The 27305-nt window shown below is 43.6% G+C and overlaps 1 protein-coding gene across 1 annotated transcript; it reads left to right on the top strand.

Annotated features, from left to right (window-relative positions):
* Positions 1-1939: 1939 nt before the first annotated feature.
* On the top strand, positions 1940-18768 carry AMER3 (APC membrane recruitment protein 3). Its single transcript, XM_015062467.3, has 2 exons — positions 1940-2475; positions 8162-18768. Exon 2 carries the CDS (start codon positions 8182-8184, stop codon positions 10561-10563), a length of 2382 nt encoding a protein of 793 aa, XP_014917953.2. The 5' UTR covers positions 1940-2475; positions 8162-8181; the 3' UTR covers positions 10564-18768.
* The last annotated feature ends 8537 nt before the right edge of the window (positions 18769-27305 follow it).

Here is a 27305-nt window from a genome sequence, read left to right on the forward strand (position 1 = left end):
TCAGAAAGCAAGGGTTATGGCCAAAAGGTCTGAGACCCGCTGGCCAATCAAGAGAACAGGGAGCAAGGTCAGAGAACCCTAAGGGCTCATGCCAGGGATGAAAAGAGTTACAGCCATGGCCCAAAAATGTTGTGAGGTCTGATAAGAAAACTAAGTGTGTTATAAAAATTACATAAAGGAAGTTTACAATAGGACACTATTAAAGAAAAATCATCAGTAGTTTCTGAACTGGGAAATCTTGCTGTGAAAGATCATTCCAGGGGATCCTTGGAGAAGACCTGATCCCATATCTTTGGGAAAGAAAAAAATTATATATTATAAATTATACACATAGTTTGTTTTGTTACCTAAAAGTATATTTTATATTATTTAAAAAATTTTTCTAATGTTCATTTATTCTTGAGAGAGAGACAGAGACAGAGCATGAGCATAGGAGAGGCAGATACAGAATCCAAAGCAGGCTCCAGGCTCTGAGCTGTCAGCACAGAGCCTGATGCGGGGTTTGAACCCACAAGCTGTGAGATTATGACCTGAGCTGAAGTCGGACACTGAACTGACTGAGCCACCCACCTGCTCCTAAAAGTAAGGATGTTTTAAAATTCTCTGAAAGGATGAGAGTAGATGGCTTAGAATAGCTCTCATTGGCCCAAGGGTGACAGGTTCAGATGGAAAAGAGCAATTATCACCCACTGGAAGAAGTTAAGCCCATAATTATCCTCAAAACAGGAGAAAATTAAGAAAAATATAAAGTCCTTGTAATGCAGAAGATGGAAGATCCTAACAGAAGAAAGTAACATTTGTTAACTTCAGCTAGTGAGGACTGTGGAGTCTGTGGGAGTCCTCCTCTTGATTCAGGGTGTATGTGGCGATGAAACATAGACCAGCCTTTGTTTCTACCTAACAGGGAAGAATTGACTGAGGGAAGTCTGATGGCCAGAAACTGCCAGAAAAGGTCAGGACTACACCACAGGGAGAGGGGACACCTGGGGTCATCTTGCATCAGTCACTAGGTAGAAAGGCCCTTTAATAGCAAGAAATGCAATTAATTAGGTGGACTTATCCAAAGGTGGTGGCAGACACTCTCTGGAGGAGGGGACAGCAGTGAGAAGCCTCTTGACTCTAGGGTGAAATGATCTCAAGATGACTATAAAGAAGGTTGATGGGTTATGCCAAAGACAGCCCACACCAACATGACACACCCTGTGTCTAGGGGGTTTTTTGGACATGGGGACGAGGTGGAGACCATCAGGCTGAAAGGAACTCATGGTCTTTGTCATTTGCCCTAGTCCTGACCTCTTTTGGGTCTCAACCCAAGGCTGGACTAGGCGACCCCTGAGTCCTTCCTTCCATCATTCACTGCCTGCACTCACCCCTGTTGTGTGGGATCAGCCATCACCACCACCCGGATCTCTGTCTCCCTTACACACTCCTGAGGGATAGGCAGCTTCACCAGCACCAGCTGTGCGCTCTCGCCCCTCTCCACCCCACACACCTTCCCCCATGGTCCTGGCATGGCTCCCAGAGCCATCCAGAAGTTATTTAATCCTTACTTTATTCCTTTCCCACCATCAGGTCCTTGGTCCTGAGCTCAGAGGGGAGAGTCCCCACAACATTTCTGCTCTTCCCCACAAAACTGCTGCAGGGCAAAGCACCGGCTGACTTCACACAGTAAGTACTTGTAAGGGAAGCGCTTTAAGGGACGCGTTCCATTAGTAATACCATTCGGTACAAGAAAGGCACTCTGTAAAAAAGGTTCTGTAAAATTCAGCCCTGCATCCCGAGACTGGACTGCCACTTCTTCCAAGCCAGCTCGGAATCTTGAGTAGGAATCTTTAACTAGGCCCCGTGTGCCCAGCTCTTCCGAGAGCGTTGGGATTAAATCTGCCTGGGCGCTACTGGCTGCAGGGATTAGTGCACCCACACCTGTGAGCTCTAAGGGGTTCAGACCGCCGCGCAGGCGTGCAGTCGCGGACCAGGAGAGACCATTGGGCGTCTGTACATCCTGGCAGCCCTGGCAGCAAGGCCTGAAGGATGTAAAACCACAGCGCTGCGGGGAGACAAACAGAGACAGAGACCGGGAGAAATACTAACAAAGCGAGACCGAGCGGGGCCCAGGCGGTGGCGGCACAAGGAGGCTGCAGTTCTCCGGGAGCATCCCCCACCCAGACCCAGAGCCCTTCATCTCGCCCACTGCTTCGCTGGGGGCGCCTGCCTCTCTGGCGAGCTGGCTCCCGGCCCGGCTCCGCCCCCGCCCCAGTGCTCTCCGGCAGCTTAACCCTCGCCTGCCCGCCTCCTGCCGCAGCCGCCCAGCCCCTCCAGCCGCTGCGGGCGGGCTCTGGCCCTCCTCCTCCCCCACTTGGCGGGGACGCGCGGCGCCGGGAGCTGACCGTGGTGCTGAGCTCCGTGCGCGGCTCGGGAGCGGCTCCCGGCCCTGCCAAGGACGCTTACTGCGACACTCCCGGCCGGCCACCAGCGGTAAGTCGCCAACGGCCCTCCGATGTAGACTTGGAGGAAAGATTTGGGGGGAATTTTTGTGCGTTATTTCGCGCAGTGGACGGGCTGAGTGGAGGAAGCAGGGTCTGCACCCTCTCAACCCTGCGGTGTCCTGCGTGGCTGATGAGGAATCTGGGGTCTGAGGGAGACGACCCTTTTAGGTCTGGCTACGGGAGGGGAGAGACCCCCTGCGCGCGGATGCAGGGGCTGGGAAAGAATAGATTAGATTCAAGACCGATTTTCTTTCAGTTGAGCAGCCCAGGAACACCTAGAGACTCCCTTTAGAGGAGGTGGGCCAGAACCTTCGCTCCCTAAAGGGCCCTTTGTCTCCCTGACGTGGGGGTTGGGTGAATTGGTGATGTTTTCACTGCGGATTCTATTTCTGCTTCATTCCCCAACCCACACCCACCCATAACACGAGGCTTTCTCTCCCCACAATAGCCTTCACTCCATCCATCCTGAAGGTTTTGGCTTAGACAGGTACCTTCTACAGAGATAAACTATGGCCCCATTTATAGCCTCTCACCCTGGCCCCAATGTCCTGGATGTCCCTGGGCAAGGCTCCCCTCTGAGGCTTTTGCTTTCTAATCACTATTCACCTCTTTGTATGTCTAGGCTTCTGGTTTTACTGGATGTTGGGGGCGGGGCCGGAGAAGGCATGGCAATGCCAAAACTATTAGTCAAAATGTTTGTATCTCCAACCACTTCTGTTACATATGTGTACCTGAGCGATTTTTATTTTCATCCATGAAACACTCAGTCACTTTCATGTTAAAAAAAAGAAAGAAGAGCACAGAATTACCTTCCCAAAGGAAAAAAAAATTGTAGGCAGTTGAGCTAAAGTTATTTATCATGTAGAAAAGCAGCCATTAGAATTACTTCATTTGCTCAGTTTGTAATAAATCCATATGCAAGTGCATACTTTGTGTAAGGTGCTGAGAGGAAAGGTTTACATACATGAGCAGTCTCTGTCACTACTTTCAGCTAGACCCTGCTCTGGCTCCTAATCTGTCTTTTTTTAATTTTTATTTTTTTAATGTTTATTTATTACTGAGAGACAGAAAGAGACAGAGCATGAGCATGGGAGGGGGCAGAGAGAGGAGACACAGAATCCGAAGCAGGCTCTAGGCTCTGAGCTGTCAGCACAGAGCCCAAAACGGGGCTCGGGCCCACAAACTGAGAGATCATGACCTGAGCCAAAGTTGGATGCCTAACCAACTGAGCCACCCAGGCAGCCCTAAAAACTGAATATTAGCCATGTTACTCACCCTTGATGGCTGGATCTCATGGTGCATAGGATAAAAGCCAAGACCCTCCCTGTGACCTCAGGCAGAGTACAGTCTGCCCTGCCCATTTCCCAGCTTCATCCGGCTGCTCTGGCCACCTGGGCCTGCTTTCAGAGTTTTAAACATTCTTCCTCCTTTGCTCCTCAAGGCCTTTCTGCAGGATGTTCCCTCTGCCTGGAATATGCTTCCCACGTCTTTTGCCTGGTTGTCTTCAGCTGTCTTTTAGATCTTGGTTAAAATAGCACATCCGTGAATCAGAGTTGATTAAATAAAGTACATGGTATGGTTCTTGTTCTTGTGGAATTTGCAAGTTCATTTTAGAGATGAAGAACTCGGTCCAGGGTCTTGGTGTCACTGAGAACTGTCTTAAAGAATGATGTACATAAATTATGGAATTAAAAACTAGACTCAGTGTTCCATTTAGGAAACTTAGATGTAAATATATAGCTAAGATGTCTCAAAAACATAAATACTTCATTTAAATAAGTAGTAGCTCACAGTTGACCACCATTGGAGTCCTGAATCTTAAAGAAGTTTTCAACCTCACTGGGGAGTTGCAAGACCAAGCAAGCACCAGAATGAGCAGCCAGTGATCCCTGAGTGTTATATACAAGAAGGCACCAAACCAGGAAAGGGACAGGCCTACTTTGCCCTTTGGGGAGGGATGTGGCACGTGGTAGAGGATTCTTTCTCAGGTTTCATGCTGGGATCCACTTAGGGGGTCTTTAGCCAGAGAGTTACAGAGCAGAGTGTACATTTTTGCAGTTGGGAACCTGGACATATTTGGCCTCTGCCCTTAGGCAGTGACAGTGCCAGCATCTGGCTTTCCAGATAAATTCCATTCTGTCCCTGAGAACTGTCATGGAAGGAGACTGCTCAGCTTGTGTCCAGTTGGACAGTGAGGCCTCTGACCCCTCAGGGTGTGGGCCTCACATTTCCAGAGAGTCAGGCTCTGATAAAATATTTTAATGTGGAATGTGACCAGATTGAACATACACTGGATTTCACATGATTGCTCCAGTGTTTTGCAAGTCTCTCATTCATTATTCTGGACATTACCGCTTATTGTCCCATCAATGTGTATTAAATGAACTCAAGAAATAGGTTTGGCAACATCAGTGACACTGAGTCTAGCCATCTTTAGCAGTGACTGCTATTCTAAGAGGCTATTTTCCAAGTTCAGAATGTGGTGAAATTTCTGGTTCTTCATGAGTTTAAATCAGTTCACTGAATTGAGAAATAAGAAATCAGCAGTTTTATTGATAGAGATCGATATCGAATGAACCACCTTAGTTCTTGTAGTTGCAAATTCTGCACACAGTGAAGTAATCTTTGTCATGCTTACTTGAAATTATTTCCAAAAGTGTGTTAATAAAAATATTTTTCTAACATAGAATAGAGATCTCATAATAAAATATCTCCAAGATTTCTTGTCATAGAAAGTATATGACCTTCAATTATAATTTTTCTGAATTTGTGTAAGCTGCACTTTGGTTTTTAATCTCCATTTTCATTGTGCTTTCAAAATTCTTCATAAGAGCACATTTAGTATTTGATTTTTAAGTTTCCCATGAAGAAGAGTTTGGGTTTTTGGTTCACAGAATGTCTGTTGTGGTTAAGAGCACATGACCAGAATCAGACAGGCTTGGTTTCAAATCTTAGTTCTGTCACTTACCACATGTGTGACCTGGGCCAATTGACTGACTTTTTTCGACCTTATTCTCTCTCCTTTGTAAAATGGAAGTTATGTCTCTTATATGGTTATAGGTGAAGAACTCACCTGGTTAGGTAGATGCAACCACGACTCAAATCTGGGTTCTCCAACTCCAGAGTCCAAATATTAACCACTATGCTGTGTAAAGAAAATTCATCAGAGCTAAGGAAGGACTTGTCTCAGCCACAGAGGACTGTGGTGAGTGAAAATGGGATTTGCAGGTATAGGGTAGGAAAGGCTTGGGCACATGACACCTCATAGGAGGCAGAAAGGTAACTTGAAGCACTGTCCCACTGTCCAGGATGCTGTCACCAAGAGCTGAGCTGTTGCCAGAGCCAAGTCCAGGTTCTGTGGTTTTCCCTGGCATAGCACTTTCTCCTATCTTCCAGCCAAAAGTCCCAAGTGTCCCCCTGTAGGGGAGGAAGTGCTGCCCATGAGTGGGAGTAGGGTTGAGGCCAGTCAGCTTGTCCCTGTGAGCCCCTGCAGTGGCACCACTTCTCATTTTCAGCTTTAATGTTGTCACCTGGGCTGTGAGGCAGCCCCTCTCTTCACCTCTAGGTCTTCATGTCTAAGCATTTGAGAGACTCCGAAGCTGACCCTGGTCAGCTCATAACTGTCAAGCAGCTTTCTGAAGGTAGCTGCAAAGCTTCCTGGGAAGTGGGTCTGAAAGGCAAGCAGGCTGACAGAGCCACTTGCCTTCACACCTGTGGTGTACGTCCCTCACAGGCTGTGCACCAAGGGTGGGGGTGGGGAGTGAATTCAGATGCTCCCTATGGAGAAGTCCTTATGAAAAGCCAAAGAGGGACACCCGGGGGGCTCAGTTGGTTAAGCTGCTGACTTTGGCTCAGGTCATGATCTCACAGTTGGTGGGTTCAACACCCATGTCACATGCCATGTGATGACAACTCAGAGTCTGGATCTGCTCAGATTCTGTGTCTCCCTCTCTCTCTGCCCCTCTCCTGCTCTCTCTTTCTCTCTCTGTCTCAAAAATAAACATTTAACAAAGTTTTTTTAAGAAAAAAAAAAAGAAAGTCAAAGAAACCATCCCCAAACTCTCTCTTCTAGTCTTTCCTTCACCAGACTGACAGGACTGACCCACAGGTCACTCACCACTCCCAGCTGCTGGCACAGACTGAGCTGTGAGCTGGGTACCTGTGAAGACACAGCATGGGAGAGTCTGGGGAAGTTTGCAGGTGCTCTTGGACATCACCTTCTTTTGGTCTGGTCTTGGGGGTCTCCAAGCTCACCCCAAAGGCCACATGTTTAAAACTAGAGCCTTGCTTCCCTTTTTCAAACCAGCTCTTAGCACAAGCCCCTTCCTCACCTTCACTCCACTCCCACTTCCTTACCGTTTCCCACTTTTCTTTGTCTGGATCAGTATTTACTGTTTCCTCATTGTTGATGACTTCTCTCTCTTTATTCAGTTGCCAAATCCTAGCATTTCTGCCTTTGAAAGGTCCTTATAACTTTACCTCTCTTTTTCATGACTTTGACTGCAGTTTCCATCTGGATCTTATCTCCACATACTCAGACCACTTTAGTTGCCCTTTGTGAATCTTCTCTGCTCAAAGCTTCTCCTAATTTATTCTGTCCTCCACTTAGATATCAGATAAATGGTCTTAGACCACCAAATTCATTATGCCACTTTTTACACCCACCCACTCACTCAGAAGACTTTTATAGCTCTTCATTGATCTCAGAGTAAGGCCATACTCCCTAGCAATGCAAAAATGGTCAAGTTAACACTCCTATGTGGCTTTCCCCTCCCATACCAGGACAGACATCAATAGTCAACCACAACACCCTTTCCCATTGAACTCAGACTGGGCATTCATCTGGATGGCACTCTGGATGGCATTCCAGGCATCAATGCCTCTCAGTTAAGATGTGCATAGAAGGTGATACCTGGCTGCTCTCCAGCCATCATGTGTTGTGTCTATCTAATCTGTCTGATCCTGGCCTCATGCCTGCCTCCTCTCTTTTGCCTTCTACCATGATGCTGTCTCTCTTCTCAGTGCTCAAGCTCAACATGCACCATTAGATACTCAGCTGTGCCTTGCTGATGGTCTCTGTGTAGACCAAGTCTTACCTCCTCAGACAGATGCAATAGCCGTGAAGGGCATTGTATGTGTCTCCCCTTCCAACTGATGAGCTACTCCATCCAGCCCAGGATACAGGCTTGGGTTTCCCTTTGAGTTTTGTCTCTTAGATGAAGGCAGGAACTTATTTGTTGAATCCTTTCCTCCACCACTTGAAAGAGCGATGATACTTCCCCCGTGAGGATGGATGCTATTTGTAGAGTGCCTGGGCATAGAAATGGGAATCTGACTTGGCCAGGTAAACTCTGAGATGATGCTTGGTTGAGTTGAGAGATCACAGACACAATAGAATCAGACCCCAGTCTGTCCTCATTTAGGCTCCTTCTATGTGACTTTAGGCATGTGACTTAACTTCTCTGGGATCAGTTGTCTATGGAGCAATGAGCAGCCCTGGGGCAGTGAGTCTGGGTGGGGCCATCCCATCTCCCTCTCTCTTACCTCTGAAAGGATCCAAGTTTAGATGTCAGAGTTCAGCTCCAAAGCAACTATGTAAGCAGGGATAGGCAGAGGTCTTCTAGAACCATAGGCCTCCATCTTGGATACTAAGTGCCTCCTGTTTTCCTTCACAGCAGCCTGGGGCACTGGCGGCATGGAGCTGAAGAGAGGAAAGACCTTCATCAAATCCAGCCTGCAGATTTCCCATGAGAAACCCCCAGACCCAGCAGCCACTGCTCCAGTCAGGGAGGATGCAGGTCCCTGGTCAGTCTCACCAGGAGGGCAACAGCGGCCCTACAGTGAGAGAGCCCCACAGGTTAGTCCCAACGCCCAAGGATATGACAGATGCCCCAACAAGGGAGCAAAACCAGAACCCGAGGTGGGGGCTACAGCCTTCTGTGGGGCCACCTTCAAACTGGTACGAAAGAGCAAGACTCATGACAGTGTGCCTGGGGCTGGCAGGGTGAGTGCCACCACAGGGCACCTGGTGGGCAGCGCGAGTTTCCCAGGACCCTCTAGCAGCCAGCGCATGATTGACTACCGCCACTTTGTGCCCCAGATGCCCTTCGTGCCAGCTGTGGCCAAGAGCATACCAAGGAAGAGGATCTCCCTGAAACGACCTAAGAAGTGCTTTCGGAACCTATTCCACATTCGCAGAAACAAGACTGAGAACTTGGCCTCACTGGTAACCAAGAGGGAGAGCCTGTCCTCGCCTGGAGGCCCATCAGAGGCTGGAGGGCAGACAGACACAGGCTTCTTTCCCTTTGGTGAAGGACTGGGGCCAGATGGCCTATGTCAAGACCTATCTGACAGCGAGCTCCTGCCCGACTCTTCCTTTGACCTCTGTAGGGCCCTGTGTGAGGATGTGGCCTCACTCAAGAGCTTTGACTCTCTCACAGGCTGTGGGGAGATCTTTGCAGATGAAAGTTCCGTGCCATCCCTGGAACTGAACGAGGGCCTGGAGAGCCCAACTCAGGTATCACAGGCCCTTGAAAACAAAGTTCTTAGGGGCCCCTTCCAGGGCAGCATGGAACAGCTGGCATCACCCGCCCAAAATGAGATGTCTGACTTTGCCAAGTTCTGGGACAGTGTGAATCGCTCTGTGAGACAGCAGCATAGCACCCTACTGGGCCCATGGCTGGGGAGTCCCCAGGGGACAGATACAGACCGACCCAGGCTGGATACAGCTGGGCTTGCTGAGCTCCCCCTGTGTCCTTGCAGGGACCCCCACAGTGGCTCCAAAGCCAGCTCCATAGACACAGGTACCCCCAAGAGTGAACAGCCAGAATCTGTGTCCACAAGTGATGAAGGCTACTATGACTCCTTCTCACCTGGCCTCGAGGAGGATAAGAAGGAGGCTTCGAGTCCAGGCACACCTGCAGCTGCCTTCCCCCGGGATAGCTACAGTGGAGATGCCCTCTATGAGCTCTTCTATGACCCCAGTGAGGGCCCTGTTGGCCCAAGCCTGGATGATGACCTGTGTGTGTCTGAAAGTCTGTCAGGGCCAGCACTAGGAGCACCACTGTCCATGTGCAGCTTCCATGTGGGGGCAGAGGAAAACTTGGCCCCAACACCAGGTCCAGACCTGCTCAGCCAGAGCTTTTTGCAAAGCTCCTGGAAGGGCAAAGAGTGTCTGCTAAAGCTCTGTGACACTGAGCTTGCCATCACCATGGGCATTATCAATTGGCTTCGCCGTAGCCCTGAGCTCCGCACCCCGCCTGCCTCAGCCCCTGGGGATACTGCAACCTCACCCAGGGGACAGACAGAGAAACTGGAAGCTGGCTCTGAGCAAAAGAGCCCAGGTCCAGTGAAGCTGGAGGTCAGGGGGCCTGGGGCTTCAGATGCAGGTAGGACCATTGTGGGCTCAGTACCCAGCAGGCGGGAGCTGTGGGCACATTCGCTTACCAAGGGCCTACTTGCTGGAGAGAGCAAGGTCCTAGCAGGGCCTGAGCAGGTAACTAGCTCTCTGTCCAGGGACCCATCTCTGGAGTGTGTGCAGGTCTCTGGGGAAGGAGGGACACAAGGCTGCTATGAAGGCTTGTTCTCCCCTGTGGGGTCTGCAACCTCTGCAACAACAGACACTTGCAGCAAAAACAAAGTCTCAAACCTTTGGCCTAGCTCCCAGGAGCCCAGACCACCTGGGAATCTGGAGTATTTCCGAGGTTCTTGGAGGCCTGGTCCTGGGGAAAGCACCCTCGATGTAGAGCCCACCCTGACAGGCTGTGCGGCCCAGGTTGCAGCCCTGCAGATCCAACCAGACTGCCAACCCCCTACTAAACAACCCCCAAGGCAGGACATGAGCAGTGGGCTCTGCAGGCAACCTCAAACCAGGGGCCCTGAAATTCTGCAGCAGAAACAGCCTAACAGCTTCCCTAGCATGGCAGTTTCATGTGGCTTGCCCTCCCTGGGTAGTCCACTACACAGCTCACAGGACCAGAGGTGCCCAGGCCATGTTCTTGACCTCAGCCAGCTCAGGGTGGAGCACACCAGGATGGATGCCCAGTCTCGTGCCTCTGTGGAGGACCAGCCCCTGTAGCTCAACTCAAGGGCTGTGGAGCAGGGGCACACAGGGGCCAGCTGGACTTATAACCCCTCTTGGCCCTGCTACCCAGCTGAGACCCTGGGGCAAATTGCCAGGAATCCTGGACTTCACTTCCAAAAACCAGCACAAGTGAACCCCTTCTGCAAGTGTCCCAGAAAACTTCCTGGACCATAAGGGCCTCCCCTGAAACCAGCGGGAAGTAGGGGCCCTAGGCCATCCATGTTTGAGCCTCACGTGTAGCACGGACCCCCACTCACCAGGAACTGCATCTTTGTGGCCACATTCAAGAGAACTTAAGACCCAACTTTCCATCTTTGTCCCTGATGTAAGGACTATTGGGGGGTAGGAGGTGTCAGGACACAAGCAAGTGGAGCAGAGCATTTTAATATGGAGGCATCTATGCCTGAACCCACCAGTTCAGCCAGGCCAGATACTGGGTAGCCTAAGGCCAAGGACAGCTGAAAAGCTGCCATTGCTCTCAAAGTGTGCCTCACTGATTTCCCCACAGAGAAACGAAGACTCAAAACCCAGTTGGCTGTGAAGTGGCCACACCTGGCTTCTCCTTATACAGCATGTCATATAGAGGAACTCAGGCTTGAAACTGATGGGGAGATAACAGAACATCCTATAAATCGGAGGTGGAGGGAGCCATGAAGTCTGCATAGGGGGTTGAGAATAATAATGTGTGATCCAAGGCTTACGGGTGGGATGCAGAGAATGGGATACAGGCAGGATAGGGGGCCACGGATGAGCTCAGGAATGCCCACTGGCCCCACACAAGCCTGATCTCTACCTCCAGGACAAGCAGCCACAATGTGCTGGGGCCCTGAAGGACTTCTCATGGGAGTAAGAAGCAGGACAGGTCTCATCTCAGTAAGAGCCTTGAATCAGCAGACACCATGTGTTACTGTGCAACCTTGCCAGGGCTAGCCAAACCCTGAAGATCCTGTGGGTGTTGGTGAGTTCTCAATTACAAATCAGCCCGATAATTTCCCCAAACTTTCACTCTCTAAATGAAGCCAAGGATGGCAAAATATTCTTAGGGAAGAAGTTGATTGATTCTTCGCAACTCTGCCATTCTCATCCCTCCACACTGTCAGCATCCTTGCCTCCCCCTTCAGGAAAACTTACCTTGGAATGAAGCTGCAACTCTCTCATCTTCCCAAAAGCCACAACAACATGCACAACACCAACTGTCCAGAATCTTGGAGTGAAAGGTGGCCCACATCTTCAGGAAGGGCAGGTGTCAGGATATTGGGTACAGCAACAGACCACACATCAAGGTTCTCTGTGATAAGATCCTACCTCACCTGACATGCTGCAGTGAGATGTAAAGGATGGCCACCACAGATACGAACCTGTTTCTAGAGGAAAGGTCATCAGAAAGGGATAGGTTAAGTGGGGATAGGGGAGAAATGCCAACTATAGGGATGCAGTCTGATAGCTGATCACAGGCTGGGGCTTCTCCTGATTGTCTGAGGCTTCATTTCAGGATAGAAAATGCTCTGCCCTCATTAACAACTGCTTACTGGAGCCTACTGTGTGCTCCTATAGGCCGCTGACCAGGCCTATCCAGACCTTGGACACTGAGGAAAGACAGGGCCAGTCTTCCTGGGAAATCACACATGATGCTTCCTCTCAGGACCTCCACAAATGATTAGTGTTATTGAACTGTGCTGGGAACAGGTTACATGTGGAATAGTTTATCTCATCCCTGCATCAACCTGGATATAATTGTTGTCATCATTTTTCAGATATGGAGACCAAGGCACAGAGTGCTGATGTGACTTGCCCATGGATGCACACAGCTAGTGTGTGGGGTTGATGGGGTTTGAATCCCACACTTTGACTCCTAAGGCCCAGCTCTTCACGAGGTTCTAGAACTTCTCTTGCTGAGCTCCTGCAGCAAACACCTCTTTCAAAGCCTCCACTCCTCCCTTCTTTCAGGGCACAGATGTCTGAGCACCGTCTGGGTGCCAACCACATGTCCCCCTGTAAGCAGGCTGAGTATCTCATTCAGTCATGGCCCTTATCACTTTGTACTGCACCTGAGCAGAGCAAGTGCTCAGTGCATATTTACTTGTTCAAATAATGAAATATCAAAAGGTTGCTTGTGGCTTTCTGATTTTTTAATTAAATGTGAGTCTTGTGTCTGGAGAGTAGCAGAGTTAAGGTTTTACCTTGGCAGAAGCTCTGATGGAACATTTCCTTGATGTGATGTGGTGACTGGTGGTGATGGAGGCAAATCCAGCCAGCTCCAAGAGCGCTGGGAGAGGCAGGAACTGAGGAGGTTCAGGCACAGTCAGGAGGGGCCTAGGGTCAGGATGACAGGACAAAAGTAGACCCAGGACCCAGAGGTTATGGTGAGGGTAGTCTACAGTGACACACAGCAGGGCAGGACAGACAAGGAACAGGTCCTGCCTCCTGAGAGAAACGCCCAACCCAGTGGCTCTCACTCTGGGAAGCATCTTAAGCAATCCTGACACCCTAGAAATTCTCATTCTCAGCAATGTTGGGGAACATTGGCTTGTTAGGCACCTTGCTGGGAGAATGGATGAGGCACTTCCCTTTCTCTTGTGTCCAGAGGGTCTGAGGAAGCCAAAGACCATCTCTCTCCACATCCCACCCCTTAGGCTGCCCTCCTCTGCAAGAGGGGTCCAGGCAGTGCCCATCTGTCAGGGTTCTGCAGGCCTCAAGGATGTTCTCCAGGTGATCCATGGAGAGCATAGGATCGAACTGCAGGGCCAGCTCCTGGGTTGAGTGCCTAGCCCAGTGTTGGGAGTAGCAGAGGCCTATGAGGCATTTTCAGAATTCCGGTCATTTTTTACTCTCTCATTCACATGGCTATAGAGGCTATAGGAGCTTGTTTCTCCCATATAAAGTAAAATCCTGAGAAGTACGTCTAATTGTTGCAGCCCATAAATATTCCACAGAGTCTGACTCACCTAGGGTCATACAGTGGCAAGTAGAGAGCTGGGGTTCACCCTGCGGCCTGTGAACTATGCCTTTCAAGCATCCAGTCTTCCAGGGTTGCATGGGGAAATGGGAGGTGCTGGGAGGAGGCCAGGCAGCCTCCAAGCCTGCCCTAAATGTGGTGGTGGCCTGGACCTACAGCAGAGTAACCTGGAGTACACCAGGGGGCAAGGCAGAGAACAGGGGGGAGGTGATGAAAACAGGTAAAGACCAGCACATGCTAAGGAAGAGCCTGTGAACTACATCAGGGGATACTTCTTACCTTTCCTGGTTTCTTATTTTATTTTACTTTTTATGGAATGAGGATAAATAAGCAGGATACAGAACTCAAAAGACACAGAAGAGAAGACAATAAAAAGTAAGTCTCTTTCCTTCTTTTATCCTTCTGTTGTTTTGATTACAAAATTTATTCCCATTTACTACAAACAATCCAAACAAAGCAAAGTGCTGAGCCTCCACTTCCTGGAGCTTCTTGAACACTGGGTATGTCCTCAGACCCTTTTTATGCCCATGAAATAAACACACATGAATGTTAATCTTTTTTACTGCACAGTGCATCACAGACATCTTCTTAGCAGGTGCCAGCAGCAGGCAGTTTCTCCATTCTCTTGAACAATTCCACAGCAATCTCCTATAGGTAACAATTAATTTAGATATTCTCCTGTTGATGGCTATTCAAGTTATTTTGATTTTTGCTGTTAAAAAACAATGTTTTGGTCACTTCTTTATTCTCCTAAGTCTTCTTTATTAAAGTCCTCTTAAAAACTATAAAAATGAAACTTAACAATGAAAAGATACATTTAAAAAGTGAATAATACATCCTGTTTCCTGTACTCACCCCCTGCCCAGCTGTCCTGAGGCCTTGATGTTAATGCTCTGGGCTCCATGGTGATACACACATATCACACACACCCATATTTAGGAAGGGAAAGGTGGTTTTTTATTATTACATGTAAGACGTTGAAAACTGCCATCCTCATCCTTACAACAAGAAAAAGCTGGACAAACTGAAAGTCAATGACTATTCATGACCCGTCAGAGAACAGAGCAAACAACTTCCTTGAAATATGGAGAAACAGGTGCATCCAGAGAAATATAGCAACCAAGACCTGGAGCAGAAGCTACGAAATGACAAAAACTGTTAGGAAGAGATAAAAAGTAATTTTGACAAATTGTTGCAGGTGAGCAAGAAGCTGGAAGGCTGGACAGTAAAAAGGGGCTATGCTTTCATAGCCTTTTCCTCTAGGAACCTTTTCAGGGTGAGGACAGAGAAAGATCTTCTCATAGGCCTGGCAGAGGGAGAGGAAAAGTAGCTACTATGAAACCCTCCAGACCATTCTCCCTAATAGGTCTACCTCACATGGGAAGGACTTCTCCAGAGGGCGATTCTGAAACTTTTCCAAGCTGAAGAAAAAGAACTCCACCCCACTCCAGTCCTCTCCAACCTTCCTTTCCCATGTGTGAATAAATAAGTAAATAAGTAAAGTAAGTGACAGTCAATTGGAAGAGGGACTTCAAGAAAACAGATTGGAAACAGTAGGAGAGAGACTAAATCTTCTTAAGGTCTAACCCCACCCCCAAAGTACAAGCCCACAAAGGACTGAGACATACTTAGAAGCTTAGGTGTAAAGGAACATCCCTTCCCTCCCCACCCTACCCACTCACCCTATCAACACACTAATAAGTATCCAGTAATAACAGTGAATCACAGCCAGAAGAGTTACAAGATAAAGATTCCATCTAAGGACCAGAACAAAGGGAAGCAGAAGCAGGAGGAGGAGGGGGGAGGGGAAGAAGAAGATGGAGGAAGAGTAGGAGAAGGAGAAGCGGGGAGGGGGAAGAGGAGGAGAAAGATGGGGAAGAGGGAGAAGGAGAGGAGGGGGAAGATGAGGAGCAGGAGGATGAGGATGAGAAGGAAGGAAAAAGTAAGCTCACTAGAGTAATATGAAGCTCTTGTGCCTTTAGCTGCGACTAATATTAAAACAGACCAACTCTTAGCTAGATTAATGTAAATCCTTACACTAAAAGTCTATTTGCCTCAGTACATATTACTCTATACAATATGTCCTGCTTTCAACACAAAGTTATAAAGTTCAAGAAGAAACAAACTTTGAAGGACAAAGCTATCATCAGAACTGGACTCACAGATGTTGGAATTATCAGATAAATATTATAAAATAAGTACGATTAATATGTTAAGAGCTCTAATGAGAAAAAGTAGACAACATGTAATAACCAGTGGTAATAACAACTTACAAGAATAACTTTAAGAAATAAATAAAAAGAAAATGCTTGAAATCAAAAGTACTGGCACAGAAATGAAGAATTCCTTTGATGGGCTCATCACAGACTCAACATGGAGGATCAGGGAACTTTATTTAAAAATACCTTGAGACAAATAAAAATGAAACTCAGCATACCAAAACTTATGAAATGCAGAGTAAGCAATATGAGAGAAATTTATATCTGTAATGCGTACATTAAAAAAAGAAAGATCTCCAATCAATAATCTGATTTTATACCTTAAGAAATGAGAAAAAGAAGAAAAAACTAACTCAAAGCCAGCAGAAGGAAGGAAATAATATAGCTTAGGGTAGAGATAAATAAAATGGAGAATACAAAAACAATTGCAAGGTCAACAAAACCAAAAGTTGGTTCTTTGAAAAGATGAACTAAATTGACAAATGTTTACCTAGATTGAAAACAAAAGAAAGACTCAAAGTACTAAAATCAGGGATGAAAGTAGGAATGTTACTACCATTTTACAAAAATAAAAAAGATTATAAAAGAATGCTATGAACATTTATATGTCAATTAATGGGATAATCTAGATGAAATGGACAAATCCTTAGAAACATACATCCAACAAAACTAAGTCAATAAAGAGACTTATGAACAATAGAATAGATCATTGAAACCTGCAACTGGTTATTTGAAAACATCAACAAAATTGATAACACTTTAGGCAGACTCATCAAAGAAAAAAAAAAGAGTGAAGACTCAAATAAATAAAATCAGAAATAAAGAAGGAAAAATAACAACTGACACCACAGAAATACAAAGGATTTTAAGAGAATAGTATGAAAAATTATATGTCAACAATTGGACAACCTAGAAGAAATGGATAAATTCCTAGAAACTTATAACCTTCCAAAACTGAATTGGGAAGAAATAGAAAATTTGAACAGGCCAGTCCTAGCAATGAAATTGAAATAATACAAAATAAAACAAAGCAAAAATAATAAAAATAACAAACAAAACAAAACAAAACAAAAAACCCTACAACAAAAAAAAAGTCCAGGACAAGATAGCTTCACAAATGAATTCTACCAAACATTTGAAAAATTAATACTTATTCTTCTTAAACTATTCCAAAAAATGGAAAAAGAAGGAACATTTCCAAATTTATTCTATGAGGCCAACATTACCCTGATACCAAAGCAAGATAAAGACACTAAAAAAAAAAAAAAAAAAAAAAAAAAAAACTACAGGCCAATATCTCTGATAAACATATATGCAAAAATCCTCAGCAAAATATTAGCAAACCAAATCCAACAGTACATTAAAAAAATCATTCACCATGATCAAGTGGGATTTATTCTAGGGATGCAAAGATGGTTCAATATTTGAACAAATCAATTAATATGATCATCACATCAATAAGAGAAAGGATAAAAACCACATGATCATTTCAATAGATGCAAATATTTTCATCCTTTCAAATAGATTTCAAAATCTATTTTGGCAAAGTACAATATCCAGTCATGATAAAAACTCAACAAACTAGGCTTAGAGGGCACATATCTCAATATAATAAGGCCATATGTGGAAAACCACAGCTAACACCATACCCAATGGTGAAAAACTGAGAGCTTTTCCTATAAGATGAGGAACAAGACAAGGATGTTCACTATCACAACTTTTATTCAATATAGTACTAGAAGTCCTAGCCACAGCAATCAGACAAGGAAAAGAAATAAATGGCATCCAAATTGGTAAGAAAAAAGCAAAACTGTCACTATTTTCAGATGACATGATACTATACATAGAAAACCCTAAAGATTCCACCAAAAAACTACTAGAACTGATGGGGTGCCTGGGTGGCTTAGTCAGTTGAGCATCCGACTTTGGCTCGGATCACGATCTCACAGTTCATGGGTTCGAGCCCCACATTGGGCTCTGTGCTGACAGCTCAGAGCTTGGAGTCTGCTTCAGATTCTGTGTCTCCCTCTCTCTCTTTTCCTCCCCTGCTCATGCTCTGTCTCTCTCAAAAATAAATAAAGATTAAAAAAATTAAAAAAAAAACTACTAGAACTGATAAATGAGTTCAGTAATGTTTCAGGATACAAAATCAAAGTACAGAAAACAGTTGCATTTCTATACATTAATAATGAAGTAGCAGGAAAAATTAATAAAACAATCCTATTTATAATTTCACCAAAAATAATAAAATATGTATAAGTAAACTTGACCAAGGAGGTGACAAAACTTGACTCCAAGAACTATAAAACTTGATGAAAGAAATTAAATATGACACAAACAAATGGAAAGATATTCCATGCTCATGGATTGGGAAATTATTATTAAAATGTACATATTTCTAAATCTATCTACAGGTTTAATGCAATCTTTATGAAATACCAACAGCATTTTCCACAGAAAATGCTAGTTCTATTATTAGAACTAATAATCCTAAAATTTGTTTGGTACCAGGAAAGACCATAAATAGCTAAAGCAATCTTGAAAAAGAAGAATAAAGCTGGAGGTATGACAATCCCAGATTTCAAGGTATAGTAAGCTGTAGTAATCAAAACAGTACAGGACCAGCATAAAGTAGACACATATATCAATGGAACAGAATAGAGTACCTAAAAATAAACCCATACTTTTATGGTCAATTAATCTACAACAAAGGACACAAGAATATGCAATGGGAAAAAGACTGTCTCTTCAACAAATGGTGTTGAGAAAACCGGACAGCATCATGCAAAAGAATGAAACCAGACCACTTTCTTACACCATACACACAACTAAACTCAAAATAGATTAAAGACCTAAACGTGAGACTTGAAACTACAAAATTCTTAGGAGAAAACATAGGCAGTAATTTCTTTGACATCAGCCATAGATTCATTTTTCTAGATATGTCTCATTAGGCAAGGGAAACAAAAGGAAAATTAAACTTGAGACTACACTAAAATAAAAAGCCTTTGCACAGTGAAGGGAACCATCAACAAAGAAAAAGCACCTTTATTAATGGAGGAAGATGTTTGCAAATGATATACCCATTGGTTAATATCGAAAATATGTAAAGAACTGATACAACTCAACACCAAAATAACGAAATAATCCAATTAAAATGTGGGCGGAGAACCTGAATAAACATTTTTCCAAAGAAGGCGTACATACAAATGGCCAACAGACACACGAAAGTATGCTCAACATCACTCATCGCAATGGAGATGCAAATTAAAACCACAATGAGATATCATCTCACACATATCAGAATACCAACATTAAAAACACAAGGAATAACAATTGTTGGCAAAGATGTAGAGAAAAAGGAATCTTCATGCATTATTGATAGGAATGCAAATTGGTGCAACCACTGTCGAAAACAGTATGGTGTTTCTTCAAAAAAATAAAAAATAGGAGGCACCTGCGTGGCTCAGTAGGTTAAGCATCCAACTTTGGCTCAGGTCATGATCTCACAGTTCATGAGTTTGAGCCCTGCATCAGGCCCCACATCAGAATCTATGCTGACAGTGCAGAGCCTGCTTGGGATTCTCTCTCTCACCCTCTTTCTCCCTCTCTCTCTGCCACTCCCCTACTTGTGCTTTCTTTCTCTCTCAAAATAAATAAATAAAACTTAAAAAAAAAGTAAAAATAGAATTATGGGAGGAGTTAAGTTGGCAAACTAGTAAGGGGACCCTAAGCTTGCCTCATCCCTCGAATAGAGCTAGATCAATATCAAACCATTTTGAACACCTAGTAAATTGATCTGAGGATTAACAGAACAATTTATATAATTTCAGGGAGAGAACACAGCAAGTACATGGTGCAGAGAGGTGAATTGGAGAGAAAGGAGCTGTGGTGCCACAGAGGGGAGGGAACCTTTTTCATGGAGAGGAGAAAGAGAAGGCAGGGAGAGAGCAGTGCATTAGGCTTCTGCAAGAAAGCACTCCCCTTGAAAGCAGCTAGAAAGAGTGAAAACACACACAGTGGACTGCACAAGAAAATTATTTCCCAAAACCATTGAAAGGGGGAAATAGAGAGGGTTTCAATACTGTCAATTTTTATAAATAGCAGAGCATAGAGTCTGAAGTTTCAGAGGTCAGCACCTGGTAGTGCTCCAGTGAGGAATCAGGATGGAGTCACAGGAGCAGGCAGTGTGGTCTGAGGAGTCCCTGTGTCACATGGAGAGAAGTGGTTCCCCTGCTTGGAGTGCGTTTGGTAGAGGTGTTATGACTTCTCCACAGACAAAAGACCCAGCAGGTGCCATCAATCTGCCGTATTCACCCATTTAGGAACAAAGATGCCGGCTGAGAGCAGCATACCCTGGTGTCAGCTGTGTGTTGCAATTTACCAGAAACACTGAGACACTGCCATTGCCCAGTCACAGTGCCACTTCCTGAAACAGGCCAGCACTAGCGACAGTGCAGTAAAACCCTTCCCCAGAGGACCACTGCAGGCCCAAGCCCAGCCACAGGGGTCTCTGAAGTGTGTGGTTTTGAAACACAGCCATGCCTGAGATAAAACTCTGGAGGGAGGTACCAGCTGGTAGGCAGACAGCTTGGACACAGACAGGGGAAGGCAGGGAGCTGACAGAAGTGGGAGACACAGGAGTGGTGATAGATCGCTCAGCTGTGAGGGTCTGAACTTCACACTCCAGAGACTAGAGTGGGGTGAAGCCACTTTCACCAGTAGCCCAACACTGATGGACCTCAGTGAGCTAAACAGTACCACCAAGTGGAGAATAGAGCTGTTATACCTGTGCCTTCCAAGCACACCTCTACTAGGGCAAGTTGACCTGAGAATCAGAGCAGCAAGCCCCTCCCTGAGAAGACCAGTACAAATCCCGTCCACATCTGTCTACTGACCATAGACTGCTGCAAAGTTTCAGCTCTATTTGTCTGCTTTTTTTGTTGTTTCAGTTTTTGTTGATGTTGTTGTCTTTCTTTTGTTTCTTGGATACAGAAAGAGCAAATTTTTATTTTATTATTTAATTTTTATAATTTTTTATTTTTATTTGTTTCCTTCTTTTTTTTTTTTTTCTATTAAGCTTCTCTTAACAAGCACACGAAAACACACCTAGGATCTAGCTTCCTTTATTTGATTTTTTTTTAATTTTTAAATTTTTATTTCATTCTATTATTGTTGTTATTGTTTTTCTTCCTCCAAATGACAAGACAGAAGAATTCACCTCAAAATAAAGAAAAGGAAGAAATGATGGCCAGGGACTTAATCAATGCAGATATAAGTAAGTTGTCTGAACTAGAATTTAAAACAACGATTATAAGGATACTATCTGGGCTTGAAAAAAGCATAGAAGACACCAGAGAATCCCTTTATGCAGACATAAAAGAACTAAAATCTACTCAGGCCAAATTAAAAATGCTATAACTGAGATGCAAACACTAATGGAGGCCATAAAAACGAGGGTGGATGAGGCAGAGGAGTGAATTAGCGATATAGAAGGTAAAAGTATGGAAAATATTGAGACTGAAAAGGAGAGGCAAACAAAGGTCAGGGATTACAAAGGCAGACTTAGGGAACTCAGCAATTTATTAAAATGTAATAACATTTGTATCACAAGAGTCCCATAAGATGAAGAGAGAGAAAAGGGGGCAAAATGTTTATGTGAGAAAATTATAGCTGAAAACTTCCTTATTCTTGGAAAGGACACAGATATCAAAATCCAAAAAGCACAGAAAACTTGCATTAAATTCAACAAAAGCCAACCATCACGAAGACATATCAGAATCAAATTCACAAAATACACAGACAAGGAAAGAATTCTGAAAAAAGCAAGAGAAAAAAAGTCTTTAACCTACAAGGGAAGACAGATGAGGTTCAAGGTAGATCTGTCCACAGAAACTTGGCAAGCCAGAAAGGAGTGGCAGGATATATTCAACATGCTGGATGGGGGAAATATGTAGCCAAGAATTCTTTATCCAGAAAGGCTGTCATTCAAAATGGAGAGATAAAGAGTTTTCCAGACAAACAAAAACGAAAGGAGTTTGTGACAACTAGCCCACAAGAAATTTTAAGGGGGACTCTTTGAGTGGAGAAAAACAAAAAGGGACCAAAAACAACAAAGACTAAAAAGGGCCAGAAACACCAATTCTGCAGGTAACAAAATAGCACTAAATCCATACCTTTCAATAATCACTCTGAATGGAAGTGGACTAAATGCTCCAATCAAAAGACATGGGGTATCAGAATGGATAAAAAAAAAAAAAAAACAAGATCCATCTATATGCTGCCTACAAGAGACTCATTTTAGACCTAAAGACACCTGCAGATTGAAAGTAAGGGGATGGGGAACTGCCTATCATGCTAATGGACATTAAAAAAAAAACCCTGAATAGCCCATACTTACATCAGATAAGCCAGATTTAAAATGTTTTAATGTTTATTTCTTTTTGAGAGAGAGAGAGAGAGAGAGAGAGAGAGAGAAAGCACAAGCAGGGGAGAGGCAGAGAGAGAGGAAAACAGCAAATCTGAAGCAGGCTCCAGGATCTGAGCTGTACACAGAGCCCAATGTGGGGCTCAAACTCAAGAACTGAGAGATTATGACCTGAGCCAAAGTTGGATGCTTAACTGACTGAGTCACCCAGGTGTCCCTAAAACAAAGACTGTAACAAGAGATGAAGAAGGATATTATATGGTAATTAAGGGATCTATCCACCAAGATCTAACAATTGTAAATATTTATGCCCCCAACTTGAAAGAAATATATAAATATATTAATCAATTAATCACAAACATAAAGAAACTCATTGATAATAGTACAATAACATTAGGGGGCTTTAACATCCCACTTACAACAATGGACAGATCATCTAAGCAGAAAATCAACAAGGAAACAATGACTTTCAATGTCACACTGGGCCAGATGGACTTAACAGATATATTCAGAACATTTCATCTGAAAGCAACAAAATACATATTCTTTTCAAGTGCACATAGAACATTCTCCAGAACAGATCACGTACTTGGTCACAAATCAGTCCTTAACAAGTACAAAAAGATCGAGATCACTCCATGCATATTTTCAGATCACAATGCTATGAAAGTTGAAGTCAACCACAAGAAAAAAAAATTGGAAACCCCTCAAATACATGGAGGTTAAAGAACTCCTACTAAGCAATGAATGGGTTAACAATAAATTAAAGAAAAAAAAATACATGGAAGCAAATGTTAATGAAAACAAGACAGTCCAAAACCTTTGGGATGCAGCAAAGGTGCTCCTAAGAGGTAAGTATATTGCAATTCAGGCCTATCTCAAGAAACAAGAAAGATTCCAAATATACAACCTAAACTTATACAACCTGAATGAGCTAGAAAAGGAACAGCAAATAAAGCCGAAAGCCAGCAGAAGAAGGGAAATAATAAAGATTAGAGCAGAAATAAATGATACAGAAACAAACAAAACAAACGGTAGGACAAATTAACAAAACAAAGAGCTGGTTCTTTGAAAGAATAAAATAACTGGTGACACCCTACTCAGGCTAATCAAAAAGAAAATAAAAAGAACTCAAATAGATAAAATTTGAGGAGATATCACAGCCAACACCACAGAATACAAACAATTAAAGGAGAATACTATGAAAAATTATATGTCAACAAACTGGGCAATCTGGAAGAAATGGACAAATTCCTAGCAACTCACAAACTACCAAAACTCAAACAGGAAGAAATAGAAAATTTAAACAGACATATAACCAGCAAAGAAATTGAATCAGTAATCAAAAATCTCCCACAAAATAGACTCCTGGGCCAAATGGCTTTCCAGGGGAAGCAGTCAGACATACATTTATACATACATACATACATTGCATCTAAATCAGCAGGAAGAAGTCAAGCTTCTCAGATGATGATACTCTTTGTAGAAACTCGAAAGACTCCACCAAAAAAATTGCTAGAACTAATATACAAATGCAGCAAAGACTCAGGATATAAAATCAACATGCAGAAATTGGTTGCATTTCTGTACAAAAAGCAGCAGAAAAAGAAATCAAGAAATCAACGTCATTTGCAATTGAACCAAGCACAATAAGATACCTAGGAATAAATCTAACTAAAGAGGTAAAAGATCTCTGAAAACCATAGAAAGCTTATGAGAGAAATTGAAGAGGACACAAAAATGGAAAAGCATTCCATGCTCATAGATCAGAAGAATAAACATTTTGTCTGTTTGTTGAGGCTAAGACTTCCAGTGCTCTGTTAGATAGTAATGGTGAGAGTGGACACCCTTATCTTTTTCCTGAGTGTAGTGGAAAGGCTCTTAGTTTTTCCTCACTGAGGATGATATAGCTGTGGGTCTTTCATATATGGCCTTAATGAGGTATATTCAATGTATCCTTATGTTGTTGAGAGGTTTTATCAAGAATAGATGTTGTATTTTGTCAAATGTTTTTCCTGCATCTATTGACAGGATCATATGGTTCTTATCCTTTCTTTTATTAATGTGATGTATCACATTGATTGATTTGCAAATACGGAGCCAGCCCTGCAGTCCAAGAATAAATCCCATTTGATCATGGTAAATAATTATTTTAATGTACTGTTGAATTCAATTTGCCAGTATCTTGGTGTAATATATCAATATAATGTAATATATCAAATTAATACAATGAAGGATGAGGCGATAGTGGGTTAATCACAACAAAGTTGGTGAGTAAATTTAATTTCCTGAAACAAATATAGTGTATAACTTGGAGTGAGTTGATACAATTGTCTATAAACATTCTGAGAAATGCAGTTTCCTATAACAATTATCCAGGGTCTCAAGGACACAAGTTACAGACCTTAGGATCTGGATGTAGATGTAATGCTCGTCATTATTACCAGGGACTTCTTTGTTCTTTGTAGTAAATGATGCAGCTGGTATATCAAGTTATCGTGACAAGATGGAAAAAATATTCAAATTGACCTTTAATAGGTCCTTCACCTTATAAATTAATATATGTAAATTTCTAGAACCAGTACCTGACTTATAATAAGTACTGTATAAGAATTTTTTAAATAAAGTATTTAAAGGATAAGATTTTTATCCCTTGCACCTTAATGATAACTAGTAAGTATTTCTCAACCTTCTTATTCTATTTCAAAGGGTTGGTTTCATGGACTAAAGTGTCTTCTTCCCCTTCCCCCCATTAATATGTTGAGGCTGTAACTCCATTTATGACTTGTATTTGGAGATAGAGGCTTTATGAGATAATTAAGGTAAAATGGGGCTGTTAGGGTGGGCTCTAATCCAATCTGACTGATGTCCTTATAAGAAGAGGAAAAGACACTAGGGTTGTGTATGCACAGAGGAAAGACATGTGAGAATACAGGGAAGAAGACAGCCATTCACAAGCCAAGGAGAGAGGCCTCAGGAAAAACCAAACCTGCCTACACCTTGACCTTGGACTTCTAGTCTTTTCCAAACTGAGAAAATAAATTGTTTAGGCCATAGGGTCTGGTATTTTATTATGGCATCCTGAACACACTGAGACAGCTGGCATTCCCAGAAGCACACAAGTTATCAATCCTTTTTTTTCTCCCTCAGGTTTTCTCTTTAAATATTACCATGACCTTTGTGTTTAACTACAATTTTAACCAAGACAGAATCACAGTATTTGGGGCTTATAATTTTCTATTTCTTCCATATTTTAACAGCTCTAGCCAGCTTGATCATTATGTTAAGTAATAAGACTTGGTTAAGCAAGGTTTGGTTCAAAACAATTTAGATGATTTTCACCAATCCAATCTCACTCAAAAGTCTACGCCAAGTTGGTTTTTTATTTATGTCATTAACAAAGTGGTTTTGGAGAGGTTTCCTCAAACTAGGCCCTGATGTGGAGCCTGCAATGAACGGACATGTCTCCTGGCTTGTTCTCTAACATGGCAGCCATAGCAGAGAAGGATAGAAGGGCCCATGAGCATGAATAAATAACATGCACTGTCAGCTAGTCTAGCCCTGGGCACAAAGGGGTCAGGGTCTGGTTTCTTGTGGCCATGATTTCTAGGAAAGCACAACTGGGAAGCCAAGGTAAGAGTAGGACTGTTGAGCAAAAGTCAAAGAAGCATCTGCCAGAATTCAAGTATAGTCTATCAGCCAGCTTCTAGAAGATGAAAGATGGATGGAACCAGTAGGCATTATCCCAACATGGCTGTCCCATCTTGGTCAGGCACACAGTGGCCCCACTTTAAGATCTCAAGTGTGAATGGGTGGGTTTGTAATCAAGATGAATTATTAAGTACTTTTTTGTTCATTACAAAGGAGCTCACAAATCCTATTAAAATTCTTCCTTAGAGATAGCACTTAGCAGCACCCTGCTGTTCCCCAGCTTCAGTACACACCACCTCTCACTTGGACAAGCCCCATCACCGGCTAGATGTTTGACCTCTTTCCTGTGTACCCCATCTACAGTGCAATTTCCACATCAATGTAACCTTCCTTAAACTCTAAATTCTCCATGTTGCACTGCTACTTCAAGGACTTTCAATGGATCCCTATTATCCCTGGAGTCAGCATCAATTTTCATCATGGAACTCAGTATCCCAGGCTATCCCACAGATACCTCCATGTTCCACACGTTCCAACCTGAGCTTAGCATCTTCACTTTGAACTGCTCTTTTCACTGTTCCCATGTCCTCAGTCTCACAGGGCATTCTAAACCTACTCTGGCTGTCCAACATGTTATATCCAGACAAGTTCTATCAGTTCATCTATTCTCCCTCTCAAACATTTATCTCTCACCCCATCCTCTGCCTCTGTTGGTCTTTCCAGCACTACTGTGCTACAAGACTCTGGTGTTGTTCCTAGAGCCTGGTCACAGCCTTTTTTCCACCCTTGGTTACAGATTTTAATGGGGCTTCTTGCCTTTGGTTCTGCCTCTTTCAGTCCATCCTCTATATTTCAGCCTGGGAGATTTTCTCAACAACATCACTCCCCTGAATAGAAACTTTCAATGACTCTCCCCCACCAGCCACAGTGATTTTGAATGCACAGTTTTGGGCTAGCTGTACTAGAACCTTAGGTAACTGATTAGGACTTGAGGTGCTTCAGCCTCACCTGGGCCTCCTGGTCAGACCTTTAGGCAGAAGCCCAGATAGTTCTTGACTTAACAAATGCTCAGAAGAGCCTGTTTTTCAGACTTTCTGCATGGCCCACAAACTAAGAATAGTTTTTGTTTTAATTTTTTTCTTTTTTATTTGCTACTGATAATTTTTTCCAGCTTTATGGAAATACAGTTGACATATTGTGTAACTTTAAGAACTACAAGGTGTTAATTTGATACATTTATATATTTCAAAATGACTACCATCATAGTGTTACCTAACACCTCTATCACATCACATAATTATTACCATTTATTTTTTGTGGTGAGTTGCTCACTTTGGCAGCACATATACTAAAATTGGAATGATATTTCTTGTAGTGAGAATATTTAATATCTAATCTCTTAAGCACCTTTGAGGTATATAATACAGTGTTGGTAATTATTATTAGTAATCACCATGCTGCACATTAGATCCCCAGAACTTAG

Source organism: Acinonyx jubatus, chromosome C1 (genome assembly GCF_027475565.1).
Source record: "Acinonyx jubatus isolate Ajub_Pintada_27869175 chromosome C1, VMU_Ajub_asm_v1.0, whole genome shotgun sequence".
NCBI lineage: Eukaryota > Metazoa > Chordata > Mammalia > Carnivora > Felidae > Acinonyx > Acinonyx jubatus.